We start from the raw sequence: 14,880 nt of genomic DNA, 5'->3' as shown, positions 1-14,880 counted from the left end.
TTTAGGCGGGATCGAAAATGCTGGTTTGCATTGGAAGCGAGGGCCTTGAGTTTGAATGATTACGAGAAGAAAAATTGACTTTTTTTTTTTTTTTTTTTTTACAATTTCTATCGTATCTTCCATTGATCTAATATGATAGTCTTTAGCTTCGTTCTAGTCTATGATTAACGAGACGTCTACAAGTACAAGTCGATGCCCAAGCAGGCTGCCTACATCTTGGCCCTTGGCCTGTCTGTGACGCCGAGGTGTTTCTTGAACTCCTGAGAGATGGTTACTTTGTCGGTATTTGACTTTTTTGCCCATTCTTCATATTCTGCCTCCTCTACGGCCCAGATATCCAACTCCTTTTTAAGGAAATCCGCGGCATGCTGGGCACAGAAACGGGGAACTTCCATAGGGATAAGATGCCCGTAGTCCTCATGCACAACCTCCTTGACCCGACCGGAGGCGACGCCACCGCTGCCTCCCAAGCCAGTGCCTGTGGTCTCCGTTCTCGTTTTAACGTCGGCATCACTAACGACGTTGCTCTGCCCGCCCAAGATGAAGACGATGCCAGGGCGCAGACTAGGCATGCGGATGAAGGTGTTTATCGCCTCCGGCCGGTAGAAAGGATACATGGGGTATTCAACTTTGATGGAGGTCCCGGCGTCAGGCATCCATTTGGGGTCAATGGCGTTTTTGCCCTCGGCATCAAACGCGGGCCAGCTGGGACGAAGAAAGGTAAAGACTTCCTGGTGCTTGGTGGTTGCCAGCACCACCTCCCCGTTTGGATCTGCGGTGGTATTGTGCAGCCCGTGCTTGATCCATTGCTCCAAGACGCGCGGGTCCCAGGCTTGGTAAAACGGAGCCTTCTTGAACAAGGCGGCGGCAGCCTCCCGCGACGGCCACCGGTCACGCCTCCCAACGCTCGCGGCGGCAGGACTTGCTCTGAAATCCATGGGGAGGCTTGTGTGGTAGTAAGCAATAGCAGGATCCAGGAGCACCATGCTGTGGAACAGACGCGGATGCAGCAGTGCGGTATAGCTGAGGACGTTTGCGCCGAACGAATGCCCAACGGCGACCAGAGGGCGCGGCATACGGAACGTGTTGATCATGTGTAGGATGTCTCGAGAGTAATCATACCAAGAAGCTGGATGGCACATGGCATTATCAGTCGGAGTATTTTGGAGCAGCTATGCCATGTTGGGCAAAAGATACTCACGATCATTGCCCAAGAGACCTCGTTCCTGGTTGAGGATACCACTTTGGCCCTGCCAAGCACAGTCGGCAAACCAGACATCACGGATACGCACGCCACACTTGTTGAGCTCTTGGTAAAGGTCATTGAGGAATGGTTCATAAAGTTCCTGACGCAGTAGTCAGCGCTGTGTGATGATGGCAGGCTATGAATATATGGAGATGATAGCCCGGGCGGCGTACCTTGGGGAAGCCGTTGGCATGGGCGCCAATCAAGGTTACGTCACCTCTCCGGGGTGATGGATTGTCTTTGGGAGTATATTGCTTGACGTGTAGTTTTAGCGTGGCATCTTGTGAATTGGCTGTGGCATAGGCGAACTCTCGGATGTGAGAGGCGTCGATGATGTGCTCCTTGACGTTGAACAACGCTGCGGCCATGTTGTGTTTGGGGCCTTGGCAAACGGTTCTCGGTCTGTAAGTGGCATCAAGTGCCACGGACACAAAGAGACGTGTTCAGGTGGCGTGCAAGAATATGTGCGTGCTTGGCAAGCTCGTAACTACACAGGATGATTGGGGGGTTGTTGGTCGTGCAAGCGTGACTGATGCGTGGAGGTCATGATGATTTATATATGGCCCATGGGTGTCGTAACTTTGTCTAATTGATCATCAGCTTCAGCCGAGGTTGAGTGAGGTACATGGGAGCCAGGGTGGAGCCGTTGCCGTTGCCGTGAGCGAGTACATAGTACATAGGTACCTTCCCGTGTGTTTGTGACAAGTGCAGGTACTTACTCTGTAAGTCCCCCAGCACCCCGCTTGCCGTAGTCCAGGTACGGAAGGAGTAACCCGCTCCCTGTCTTCATTGACCCGAACGGCTGGTTTCGAGAAGCGGCTCCAACCTCCATCTGTCTCATTCATGGCGCATCTTACGCGAGAGCGTCGGTCAGGTCATGTAAGCCATGCTCGACCGATTTGCAACTGGAACTGTGAAAATCAAACAGGCGTGCTTCTTTGTGAAGCCAAAGACTTATTTGGCTTTGATCTTCTATCGCGATTCACGATGATGCTTCCAACAACATACCTACTGGCCAAGACACATTATACCTCACCCTATACCTCACCCTGCCTTATTTCGACCAGCAGCGCCAGAATCGTATTTCTCACAATTTTCTTGGTACAAGTATAGTATGCGGCTTGTATTTTATTCATTTTATTTCTTTTTTTTCCAACGGTGCTGCATATCCATGGTTGTCGTGAGTCGTGAGTCGTGAGTCGTGACCCACAACGCAGCCCAGACATCGAAGCTTCCCATCCAACCTCAGACTCTGACCAGTTTCCATCCTCACAACGCAAATCTGTCCCCAACTCTCGTAATCTCTAATAATTCCCGGTACCCTCGCCGCCGGCTCAACCTCTCCTCGCGAAATGCCACCACCATGACGTCGCACTGTACCTGAACAATGCCACCCCCCAAACTCCTCCTCCTCACAGGACCGCCGCCATCAGCAGCCCTCACCGAATCCTCATGCTCAATACACAACTTCGACAAGCCCTTCCAAGACCTCCTCGGGCTCCCGGCCGCCTCACCGCACAACCTCCCTCCCCAAACACAATACACAGCATGGCGATCGCTACCGCTGGCCCGGCAGCCCCTCCACACCGGCTTCACCCAAGCCCACCACCTGCAGCATGATGCTCCAAGCAGCCCAAGCTTCTTCACAACCGCCGACACCACCACAACCCACGGGTTCGCCACAGCGCCAGACCACGACGGAACCCAAGACGTTCTCGCGCAGTTCTGTGAGCAATCCCTCGCGGCGCACAACTCCAGCGCCGCCCCGGACCTCGACAGCTTCGACACGACTGAAAGCGCCTCCTTCATGACAACCTCGCTGCTCTCGGAAGACGGCCAGCCCGCGCCGCCCGTGCCCTCGCACCTATCTGACCTGGAGGATGTGCCCTCCGCGAAACAAGTCACCTCCCTGCAGCCGCAGACCATAACGCTCAACCTCATAGTTGGCGTGCTGTCCGTGGCCCAGCCGCGCACAGTCACTACGAAATGGGGCACCGCACTGTCGCTGATAGAAGTCCTCGTGGGGGACGAGACGGCCGCAGGATTTGCGGTGACGTTCTGGGTGCCCGTGGACAAGGTGGCCGAGAGCGACGCTGTCCAGCTGCGGCGGCAAGACGTGGTGCTCATGGAGAACGTGGCGCTGCACGTGTTTAGGGGCAAGGTGTACGGACAGAGTCTGCGAAGGGGGTTGACGAGACTGCACCTCCTCTGGAGGGGGGAAGGCGGCGGGTCTTATTCCACGCGGAGTCTGACGAGGGCCGGCGGTGACAATCCGCAGGTTGGCAAGGTCCGGGTTGTGAGGGACTGGGTGTTGCGGTTTGTAGGATTGGATAGGACGGGGAGGAAGAGGAGGAGGGGCGTTGTAGATTGGGATAAACCACCAGACCATACACAATGAATTTGGATACCGAAATTGAACTTTTTGTTCTTTTCTTCTTTCTTCTTCTTTTTCGTTCATTGTGGCAAAGAAGCTTTGAAAATGTATCATGTATTAACGGCCGGTGTGCTCTGTAGACCAACCTGTACTAAGAGGAGATGACTACTTCTAGGACATCACACGCCAATAGGAATCATATGACTCCGCCCCAGAGGGAAAAGTCCAGATTTAAACAGTTGCTGATGCAGCAGTCTCTTGCTTCTTCTTCTTCGTCCTCCTCCCGTCAGGACCGTGCTTCACAGACCTCCATTCCAAACCCAGCACCGCCAAAAACGCACAGGCTGCACATGCCACGGAGATGTAATACGTGTGCCTCAATCCAATCATGTAAGCCTCGAGCACTTGGTCCAGGGCGTCCAGGCGGCCCATTCCCTCCAGGACATGCTTAATCTGGGAAGCGCCGCTGTTGATAAAGATCTTGCCGTCGATGCCAATGTTGTCCTTGGCAAGGGTGTCAATGAGCCCATTCTGGAAGAGAGTCTGCGCAACAGCCACGAAAATCGCACCGCCGAGTGCCTGGAAGAACTGCACACATGCCGTGCCGACGGGAACCATTTCCTGCGGGAGCACCGTCTGCACGACCAGCACGCCGATTTGGAAGCCGGCCCCGATGCCGAGACCAGCAATGACCTGGTAGCCGAACCACTGGCGGAGGGGGGTGTCGACGTCAAAGGTGGTGATCATGCCGGAGCCGACGGTGTAGAGGATCATGCAGGGAATGATGACAAAGTTGTAGTAGCCGATGACGGAGATGAGGCCGCCCGTTATGACGGAGCAGAGGACCGTGGCAAGCAGCAGAGGGAGGATTTTGATGCCGGCTTGGACGGCGGATACGCCCTGGATGGCTTGAAAGTAGAGAGCTACCATGGCGTCAGCCCGTCATGTGCCCAACTTGAACAATGCGTGTGACTTACAGATGAAATAAACCAGGGGGAAGAACCCGGCGCCAAAGAAAAACGCAAACATCATAGCGCACAGGGTATTCCTGTTCTTGAAGAAGCGAGGCGGCAAGGTTCCCCTGTCACCCTGCCAAAACTGGATGCCAACAAAGACGGCAATCATGAGTGCAAACCCGACAAAGAGGCCGATGACCTTGGAGTCGTTCCAGGGATAGTCGGCCCCTCCCCACTGCAACGCAAGCAAAAGACACACAATGGCGGGGATGAAGACAAAGGTGCCCAGCAGATCCAGCTGCAAGAGACGCTCCATAAAGGTCATGTTCTCGGTGTCAGATGTATTGCGGTTAATGTGGACGAAGAGCGCGACAATAACCATGGCGATGCCTCCGATGGGGAGGTTGATGTAGAAACACCATCGCCAGGAGACGTTTTCCGTGAACACGCCGCCGAGAAGAGGGCCTGCGACAGAGGCGATCCCCCACATGCCGCCTATGAGTCCGAATACGATGGGACGTTTCTGGAGAGGCACTGAGGTACGATTAGTGGGATGAAGGCGTGAGCATGACGATTGGGGGGCGGGCGTTTGGACTGGCGACTTACTTGAGAGCGAGAGGATCACGATGGAGCCAGAGAAGAGACCAGCAGTTCCAATCTATATATAGGCTCTGGGGTCAATTTTGTACTTTTTCCCATCATTAGGCTGGGCCATGAATAACGACTTACACCTGCAATAGCTCTTCCCACGATAAACGCAGTCGAATTGGGCGCAACGGCAGTCAACAAGCTGCCCACTTCAAATATAAACACAGCGCCGAGATACACCAACTTGACATTAAACAACTTATACACGGCACCGTACATGGGCTGCAACGCCGTCGTCGTAAGCAAATAGGCACTTCCGTACCAGCCCTGGCGGGAACATGTCCATTAGCACTTCCGTCCGCCGACGCGATTCAAAGAGCAACTTGTCAAGCGGCATACAATATCCTTGACGCTCTGGAACTGCGTCGTGATAGCCCCCAGAGCAGGCGCTATAATGGTCTGATCGAGGGCAACCAAAAACACGGCCAGACACAGCGCCGAAATGATCAAGACCAGCTTAATTCCATGTGGATAGTCGGGACCGCCATCCTCACTCTGCTGGGCCTTCCCCTCGGTGACGTGGTGGTCGTCGCGCGGGCGTGTATTCTCGGGTGGCGAGGTGATTCCAGAATCAACTTCCGTCTTGTCGGTGGACAGACGTCCTGGTTCGGTCGAGGCGGTCATAGTCGCCATAATGACGACTTTGCACTGTCTGCGCGCAGCTGAAAGAGCTCTGCCGTGTTTCCTCAGCAAGAGGTGGTACCCGTGTATAATAATATATACTACATGAAATCTGAAATCTGAACCGCCGCATCTTGCAAAGCCTTATAGCACTGTGCCATGACAGCTGCTGCCCGATTCGCACTCTATACAAAAGACGAGGCCGACCGTCACTAGGCCTATTGTTTGACGGAAGGGCGCCTCCAACCCATGCTTCTGGTGAGGCTTGCTGGGTTGTACGTCACCCAGACATTTGCGTCGTTGAAATGCATCTCCGATGCCCCCAAGCAAATACATGCTGCGGACTTGAGAGATTGCCGATGTCCGAGATGTGGAGCTTGCGACAGCCCAATTCGTCTAGGCAGCCAATCAGGTGGACAGCATCGCAGTCTGGTTCACCTCAGCGGGGAGTGTCAAGATCTTGAGGGTGGACAAACTCACGGCAGCAAGCCAGATCAATGCCCTGACAGAGCTCCAGTTCCGTCGTCAGGCCCACAGGGCTGAGGGCTGAACATTGAACCAGAAGTCTGCAAGTTGACGCTTGGCCGCCCGCTTGGCCTATCCACGTGTAATTGACGCGTTATGCCCGAATCCAAGCACGCTAGTCTGCCAACTGCCATCTGCCACCAAAGACCGAATGTTGTACCGACTCCGAATCGCTGTATCATCACTGCCTGTTCTGCTCAGCGTCGGTGTGCGAATCTCCGATGCTGCGTCTGATGACGAGCTTGACTGATAATTTGTACTTCTCCCTCCATCGTTGCGCACGACTTGGCGCGGACACCCTGTATATGGATCGGAAACCACGCGTGATAAATCTTGATATTTGGTATTGGCATTGCTCGCCATTCAAACACCGTCTAACCCGCGGGCCAAAAGCCTGAGTTTTGCAAAATGAAAAATGAAATAAAAAGTAAAATAAAACCACAATGAAAATGCCTTTCATGTCTCTTTTGCCCCCCTTTCCGAATCTTTGCTTCCATCCCCAGGTACCCATACCAGCAGCCCGTCTTTGTCAATCTTCATGCCCTCCGTGGGGATAATACGCAGCACCTTCTGGAAATACTTGTCGCGTACCACAAGACCCGGCCGGATATAGTCACCCTGAACAAATGGCAACAGTCTGTACCTTGCTGTCCTTCGAGACATTGGTAATAAGTTGATTGTCGTCTGTTTTGCACCGGAAAACCCAAACATGTCGCTGGGTTCCATGCTGAGCCCAAACGTGAGGAAGTGATTTGATGGGTTCTCAATGGTAATGTCCAGATGAAGCAGGTTAGTTGATGCCGTAGGGTTGGAGTACAGCGCCGATGCCAACACTCTGGGTTCCGTCCCCAGTACGAGGTACTGTCCCACTGGCAAGGCCGTGACATTGGCTTGGCCATCCACCGGGGCCGTCTTTCTCTTCCATTTGATAACAAATGCCAAATCTAGAGTGACAGGGTGTCGATCGTCGAGGCTCAACTTTTGTGCCACGAGGTCAAACTGTGCTTCGTGTATCGTCTTTGGAGGTATAGTAATGCCGTCGCCGGCCACTTCAGGTTGCCGCGTCACCGTACATCTAGCCCCTCCCACGCAAGATACAACTTGCAGTTCCATTCCCAAGACCGTCAAATCTTCCATGGCAAACGATGCATAGTGACATACCAGACACCACTGCTGCGCAAATCCTTTTGCCGGCGAGGCCGCTGTCTCGCCCTCCGTGACCAGGTGTAATCCCTCGTAATCGAACAGACTGGGCCATGGCTCTGGATGCAGTCTGGGTAACAAATCGTAGTTCGCCTCGAATGGCCCCACGAGGTCCAAAGACAGAGACAAGACTTGTATAATTGGTGTTGCAGTATCCGACTCTAGATGGTAAGTTGCTTGAATATGAAGATCGTGTGTTGTAGGCGCCGTTGTAGGATCAATAGTGAGCTTTAATTCGGCCACTGCACCGCTAGAAATGACACCTACAGGCACTCCCAGCGCCTTACTTTCGTCTTCACCGGTTTCTCCATTTCGTTCATGTTCTCCAACCTGCAACTTAAACGACGAGACTGATTTTCCGTACAACTGTACGTCTAGTTTGACATTGGCCGGTTCCTCCTCTTCATTTCGCAATTCCACTCCAAGTTCCACCGTTTCGTTCGTGTAATATTGGCCGGAAGATTCAAGCAGGCTAACTAGGAGCTTGGGTGGTCGTGGCTTGATGTGGAGTATCCTGGCGTCGGGTCTCAATTGGCGTGGCCTGTCTGAAGTCTTGATATACCATCCAGTTACTTGATCAGTGTCTCTGAACGACATGGTATACTCAATGTCAAAGGATTTATGCTCATATGTAGCGACGACTGTAGACGCCTCGGCCTCTCCTGACTCTCTCAACGGAACTGCCATTTCAAACACCCTTTTTTCACCGGGCTTTAATGTCAAATCGCAAGTTCCGCTGAGTGAAGAAGGTAAGTCGCCCGGTCCATCAGTTGAAAACTGTTCTTCCAGCGCCACTTTAGTGATAAAAGAGCTCTCCTCCCCACTTGAGCCATGTCGAAGCAAAATAGGTTTCAAACTGCCTCCAAACAAAATCTTTACAGAAGAAAACGATATCGGCATAGAGTCTGCCATGGCGTTCGAAGTCAGCGTAAATTGGGCTAGGCACTGGTCGCCTGCCTTGTTCTCCTTGCTTCTGAACACGAAACTTGACGAAATGAGGTGCGATGATGAGGCATCCGAAAGCTGAATCGATGGCTTCTCTTCGACTGTTACCCCGTCCAGCGACTGTGACAGATCGTAGCGCCAGTGTTGCCGCTTTGAAAACTCTGAATACAGTCACATTAGCCCCTACCCTAGTAAGACCGAGGCCTCGAAATATAAGTCTGCACTTACTCTTGTTCATTAGCTCCCAGTCTGCGGCAACGAGGAGATCAGCCCGCCCAATTTCTTTGGCTGCCCGGCGTAATAACCAACACAGGTCTTCAGATATATCCAGCCAGTTCTCAGCTCGGTATGAGCTGCTGTCCCACACGGGTTGCAAAATTGCTACAGCCTCTTCCCAAGAACCCAGTGTAGCCATTTCCTTGGCACATTCTAATGACAGCTCTGCGGCAATCCGCAGCTGACCCCGAGCTTCAAACTGAGTCCGAGAGGCAATAAGACAGTCTATTATCAACTGAGCGTGGCTAACACCGCCATCTCCGCTTAGCGGGTTCTCTTGATAAGGTGGAGGGCACATATAAGTGTCATAAGTGCTCTTTGCAGATTTCGCTGACGCAGATTCCGGTGGTTCCCTATCTTCATCTGGTATCATGTGAGCGAGGGTGCGTCGAGCAGTAAGATGCCGTGCGGCCATGCGATACCAGTAGCCTGTATGATGTAGAAGCTCCCATGGTTGTAATCGCTCGCCCAAGACTGCCCGTTCAGGGGGTAGAAATATGGTCATCGACGCAGGAGCCAAGCCAGATACCTCAATTTTCTCCATCAAATTAGCCATGACCATGGCCCACCTGGCCTCCCAGGCCTGCCAGCCATATGTATTTGTGCCTTGCCCTCTACGATCCACAAGGTCACCAATTCGATCTCTGTGCGTTTGCCATCTTTTGACGGCTAGACTTGTATGTCCCATCCACAAATGTAGTCGCAGGCACCGGATCGAGACGATATCGGCCAATTGTCGAGCCTCATTCCACCGGGAGCTCCAACTCGGAATTATGTCAAACACATCCTGCCCTAGTAGGATCTCGTAGGCCTGCTCAAAGGATCGAATCGCCGGGTCCAACTCCTGGCGAAATTCTGCCAAAATGGCAGTCTTCATGTCATATCGAAAGTTCCAATCAGGCAAAGAAAGAGTATGCGATGTTCCAGATGTTGGTGGTATCGTCGGCTGCGGAGCAATGCCACGCGATCTCTTCTTCCTTGCATGCCGACCGAGGTCCCTGTAATATTCAACGGCATTTGAATACAGAATAGCAAGAATACTATCAATCTTTCGTTTCAGCTCGGCGGGGGACTCTTGTGTAGGTATATAGAATATGGACTTGGGGTCTAGCGCGGTTCCTTTTCGAATACCCTCTAATCGGTCCTGAACCTCCTCTGTAAGAACTGCTGTGCCACTATCTTGATTGCCAAACAGAATTATCGCAACTCTGGTCTTGAAGCCGGATCGAGCTAGCGTAGCTTTGATCTCATTAACGTCCAACTTGAGGCGGTTGTCATTGGCTAGCGAGTAGAAACAGGCGTATATGCTAGGGACGAGATGCTGGTGTTTCTTAATCCATCGCGAATCGATCAGGCCGTCGGGATATAGAGCGGACACATGAGACAGCGGGGAAAACGGAGAATGAATAGTCGCACTAGGATCTGGAGGCCCGACAGAATCAGGTATTATCGTTTTCCGAGGCGGCAGAAGGTATGACTGCGTTGCGCGTCAGCACCCAAACAATTCGAAGCGTTGAGACCGCTCACATACCCTTCCCACTGTCTTGATCCGAAAGCGATAGGGTTCGTCCCGTGGAACCACTGCCCAAGACGTACCCCTGGCATCAATTTCCTCAAAGTACGTCTCCAACAATTGCGCTTCTCGACCTTCGAGTGGTGGCAGGTCCGACTTGATCAACTGCCCTTGGGTGCTCAACTCCCCTTGCAGGTCGAGCTCTGGCTCAGCCGAGTTCAGGCCCGAAGCGACCAGGAATGGAACATTATGATCCAAACTGCCTGGGGGGTACCCATCCATTGTGCAGATTCCCAATGCCGGCGGACGTCGCTCGTCGGTCCGCTTGCGGGCTGTCACGGGAGAGAGCTTCTGGGGGTTAAAGCTGATGGCGGGTTAATCATGCACATGTGCCCCTCGCGTGGAGACAACATTCCGGAGTTGTTGTTTGGGTGATGTTACTCACTATACTCTTCACTGGGACGAAGGACAGACTTGGGAAAATGACTTTTCTCATCTCTCTAAAAATAGTAACAAATATAATTAATTACCACAAGGCTATCATTTATTTCAAACACGCGCAAGCTTCATGATTGTGTAAACAAGCAAATGTCTATGTCATGTACAAACGCAAGTAGGTCCTCACCTGGTACGTACACTGTGTTCCACGGAAGCTGTCAAGGTAAGCTCACGAGCTAACCGGATCGGAACAACGCCCACCGCCGAGCCACCACGCCTGTGAAATTTCAACGACAGCGACAACCATCCCATCAACGTCATCAGAAGGCCAACAAATCCCCAGCCCACGTCTATTCTCGACATTTCAGTACCCGACCTTCTCCGGACCCAGCCTTCCTCCCCTCAACTCACAACCCCGGCTGACAATGAGACCGACCCAAGCCCTTTCTGTCGGCCGCTATCGCCATCTCAAACTTACCACCAAAGACGTCGGCAAGGGCTTCTACAAGGGAAACAGAACTGGCTCAATGGGCCGCCACACCAAACACGGAGGATACGTAATCGAGTGGAACAAAGTCCGGACATATGCTGTTCCCCCAAACCTAAAAGACTTCAAGGTAATTTCAACTGGCGCCACCGCCGCATATTTCCGAGCAAGAAGAATCTAACTTGAACAAAAAATACAGCTTACGCCGTTCGTCAGTCGCCAAGTTCGAGAAGTACCTGGTGACTACAAGGGTCTGGAAAAGGGACCCCAAGATCCGTATTTCTATGTTGAGCAGTGGAAACGCTACAATGGCGTGGACTAAGGCTGCTTCGGAACCGCGTACTCGAGGCGCGAAGGTGATGTGCTCATAACGAACCAAGGGCACTACGAATGAATCGTGAAACAGGCGATTAGAAGCTGGCGAGAAGCATAGGCTTTCTCGTCTTTGTACATATACCCCAACTTTGTAACACTATGCATGACGGCCGTGTAACTATCGACATCTCCAACAAAATGGACAGGATAGGCTTCCTCTGTTTGTATTTTTATTTGCCGATTTTTCTAAAATTCAAATACAAAGCGAACATTAAATTACAAACGCCTACGCTTTGGTTTCATGGGATATCTGTCGCTAAATATAATGCTTTGAAGTCTGCCCCAGTCGCGTATCCTCCTACTGCATCGTCCGTATCTGTTACTTGGAAGCATCTGCTTCCTTACTCTGCTCTGGCTCCCTGACCTGAGGAACTTGATCCCTTTCAGAGTTCTCAATGGCTGGCCCAGTGGTTCTGGCTGCTAGCATCTGCTCGGCTCTCGCCTGATCCTCCGACTCTGGAGGACCAGATAAATTCACGAAAGATTCCTGTGGACTCATAGGACGAGACCCCTCTCCTGCAGGTGTCATTGCTGAGGTCAATGTTACCATGCTTGCTGTTTCAGCATCCTTCTTAAGGCTAAACGGCAGTGCAATGCCGTCTATATACGGACGCTTTCCTGCCACTCCAGTTTCAGGGGCGTAGTCGGGACTCAGTCGTCCGGGATGAGTAGCTTCTTGCTCCTTGCGTTGCTCAATTAACTGTGCCACAGGTGTATTCTCGTCCACACCAGAATACTCTGTTTGATGCTCATCGATGACAGTTCTGCGACGAGACCTAATTCTGGTTGCAATATCCAGTCTTGAAGATTCGAGTTGTTGGGATTCAATGTCTTGATAAGGCCTTGCCCCTCGTCCCTCATCAACGTCCACGTCCTGGGATTCGGGTGTCTTATCAGCTTCCTTTTCGCGCTCAACGGTGAGTTCGTCATGCTTGGATCCCCAAAATGACCAAAGCGCTAGGCCCATGCTCCTGGTTTTCTTCTTCTCGATAGTGTCTGATTCGATTAACCGTCTGCCGGCGAGGGCTGTGGGTGGGGGGTTCTCCCCCGCTCCAAAGTCTTGGAATCCTGTCGCCATGTCCTTGATAATCTTCTTGTGCACTTTCATTTTCGATGACATATAACGGCTGTCCCATTGTCCTCTGGTCTCTTGCCACCGTTTCACGGTGCCCTCCGTGGCTACACCGATGTTAGAAGCATTCATACAACAGCCAGGAAGTTCTGACTCCGCAGCCAATGGAAGAATTGCACCGTGGCGCGTGACTCGTTGTCGAACCATGTGGTTTATAAAGTGCGGCAAGGGGTCGCCAGCTTTGCCAACTTGTCCAGGCTCTTGTCGTTCAGCTTGTCGCTCTTCCCCTTCCCTGTGCTGAGCATTCTGTGCAACATCTGTATCGGAACCTGACTTGGAAATGACTGAGATATCATCATCGTCCAGAATGTCGATGCCTCTTTTCTGAGCCCTAGCCAAAGCCCAAGCACCAAATTGAGCAATAGACCTATACATGAACTTGGCGGGCCTCGTGAAACTGAGTATGGGAGCAGCGTGGCACAAGTCGTCCCATACCTGCAGTTGAACATATGTGGGCTTGTACTTTTCCAGTAGCTCAATTTCCTCTTCCGAAAGGGTTTCAACTGGTCGTGTATATTTCCTGGGATTAGCACATTTGTGGGCCAGATAGACTTGTTCGTCGCGGAGAATCTCGCCACCTCCAACCATGATTAACAACGGGGGCAGTCCACCTAAAGTCGTTTGCATGATAGGGCTGACAAGAGGATGGTCCATGAGGGCATTTGTCGTGTATATCTTGTGTTTTGTTAGCACGGTGTTTCTGTTGGTCACTTCCCACATCGGCTCACCTGAATTTGGTCTTTGATAGTTACTGATTTACCATCCATACTCACAGTCAAAGACTTGGTCGGCCGGGTCGCACTCGCCGCAGAATCCCTCGTGCTGTCTGTATTTGCGGATTCGCTATTGGTAGGTTTTGAACTACTCGCCCTAGCAGAAGATACTCTTGTACTGTTGCTGGCTACCGTTTTGTTCGCTCGCTTGACTGCTTCCCCTCGCAGTATGGCAATGTCGTCATCATTTGGAGGAGGCCAAGCTCGAGAAGGTTTGTGATGGAAACCAGACGGCGGGATGTAATCAAATGGAGCATCGGCAGCAGCACTCAGGAATGAGTGCGTGAGATCAGCCCATGGACTGATGAGAATACCGCCAGCAGGAAGAGGAATACCCCGGTCTCGCAAGACGCAAAGCATGGACAGTACCATCCCTCCACCGGCAGAATCGCCCGCCAACAGTATCGTGCTCGAGTCTTGGACTGAAATCAAATACAAATATGCTGCTAAACAGTCTTGCAGTCCACATGGAAACGGAAACTGTGGTGCAAGGCGATACCTCGGAGCAAAGACTCTGGCTTTCAATTTACGTGCATGGCGCTGCAACTGGTATCGGTGCTCATCGACGCTTCCAAAGTAGAAAGCGCCCCCATGAACAAATAACATAACTCGCCTTCCAGGGTCATCAATTGCCTTTCTTGCATTGTAATGAGAGCGCATCTCAATCCATTCCGCCTCAAAGGTCGACTTTGGCTTCCTCCATTGCCACCATTGTTTACCGCCGACCTGGGCGATGCCGTCTGGTCCCAGTTGGGCTTGAATTAATTCCGCTGATCGGGACAGAAATTCATCTGATATTTCAACGGCGTCTACCCTGATCCATTGGGGGTGAGGAACCCATTGGGAGGTGAAGGCTTGCAGCTCTTCTACGGTGTGGTGTGAAGCAAACTCCAAGAACGATCGCATCAGATGAAGACCCTCATCGTATGATAAATGCGCCGTCGGTCTTTGCTTCAGTGGCTTCCGGTTAAGATACTACAGAGTGTCGAATCTGGAACATTAGTCTCCGTTGCGATTGAAACGTCTGGTTGGATGAAAAGAACGTCACACGGCTTGATGCCAATTGCGTACATGAGAGAACAGCGTGGAAACCACTGTCGGAGTGACGGCCAACGTGACCGAGGTCGTGTTCAGTCTGTTCATCGTAACTGCAGGCCATTGGTGATGGAAAACATGATGGTTGCAAAAATTGGAACCCGAAAGCCAACATTGAAGACCTTGTGTATCTGTACAAAAGGTCAGGCCTCTTTGAAGAGGCAGAGCCGGAAGAACGGGCGCCATGATGTCATGCACGCACGGGATACTATGTACTCTGTTGTACATGTACACCACCCACTGTACATCGCACTTGTCCCGCTATCAAATTCA

General features: G+C 52.0%; 6 protein-coding genes across 6 annotated transcripts; 2 read left to right on the top strand and 4 right to left on the bottom strand.

The window, feature by feature from the left end:
- Positions 1–209: 209 nt before the first annotated feature.
- Positions 210–1,614, bottom strand: mpaH_0 (Abhydrolase domain-containing protein mpaH; the record flags this gene model as incomplete). The annotated part of the gene is made up of 3 exons (XM_014691719.1): positions 210–1,129; positions 1,202–1,346; positions 1,420–1,614. 3 exons carry the CDS (start codon positions 1,612–1,614, stop codon positions 210–212), a joined length of 1,260 nt encoding a protein of 419 aa, XP_014547205.1.
- A 1,019-nt stretch (positions 1,615–2,633) lies between these two features.
- G6M90_00g038460 (uncharacterized protein) lies at positions 2,634–3,644 on the top strand (the record flags this gene model as incomplete). Its single annotated transcript, XM_014691718.1, has 1 exon — positions 2,634–3,644. One exon carries the CDS (start codon positions 2,634–2,636, stop codon positions 3,642–3,644), a length of 1,011 nt encoding a protein of 336 aa, XP_014547204.1.
- A 207-nt stretch (positions 3,645–3,851) lies between these two features.
- Positions 3,852–5,857, bottom strand: aurT_1 (Rubrofusarin-specific efflux pump aurT; the record flags this gene model as incomplete). Its single annotated transcript, XM_014691717.1, has 5 exons — positions 3,852–4,543; positions 4,598–5,110; positions 5,183–5,234; positions 5,306–5,491; positions 5,564–5,857. The coding sequence occupies 5 exons, from the start codon at positions 5,855–5,857 to the stop codon at positions 3,852–3,854; spliced, it is 1,737 nt and encodes a 578-aa protein (XP_014547203.1).
- Positions 5,858–6,826: 969 nt separating this feature from the next.
- G6M90_00g038440 (uncharacterized protein) lies at positions 6,827–10,589 on the bottom strand (the record flags this gene model as incomplete). The annotated part of the gene is made up of 3 exons (XM_014691716.1): positions 6,827–8,679; positions 8,747–10,271; positions 10,326–10,589. 3 exons carry the CDS (start codon positions 10,587–10,589, stop codon positions 6,827–6,829), a joined length of 3,642 nt encoding a protein of 1,213 aa, XP_014547202.1.
- A 581-nt stretch (positions 10,590–11,170) lies between these two features.
- On the top strand, positions 11,171–11,554 carry MRPL27 (mitochondrial 54S ribosomal protein mL41; the record flags this gene model as incomplete). Its single annotated transcript, XM_014691715.1, has 2 exons — positions 11,171–11,362; positions 11,432–11,554. 2 exons carry the CDS (start codon positions 11,171–11,173, stop codon positions 11,552–11,554), a joined length of 315 nt encoding a protein of 104 aa, XP_014547201.1.
- A 372-nt stretch (positions 11,555–11,926) lies between these two features.
- G6M90_00g038420 (uncharacterized protein) lies at positions 11,927–14,655 on the bottom strand (the record flags this gene model as incomplete). Its single annotated transcript, XM_014691714.1, has 3 exons — positions 11,927–13,414; positions 13,468–14,487; positions 14,584–14,655. 3 exons carry the CDS (start codon positions 14,653–14,655, stop codon positions 11,927–11,929), a joined length of 2,580 nt encoding a protein of 859 aa, XP_014547200.1.
- Between the last annotated feature and the right edge of the window lie 225 nt (positions 14,656–14,880).

The sequence above is a fragment of the Metarhizium brunneum genome, chromosome 2 (genome assembly GCF_013426205.1).
Source record: "Metarhizium brunneum chromosome 2, complete sequence".
In the NCBI taxonomy this organism is placed as follows: domain Eukaryota; kingdom Fungi; phylum Ascomycota; class Sordariomycetes; order Hypocreales; family Clavicipitaceae; genus Metarhizium; species Metarhizium brunneum.
This window is presented reverse-complemented; position numbering and strand designations above follow the sequence as displayed.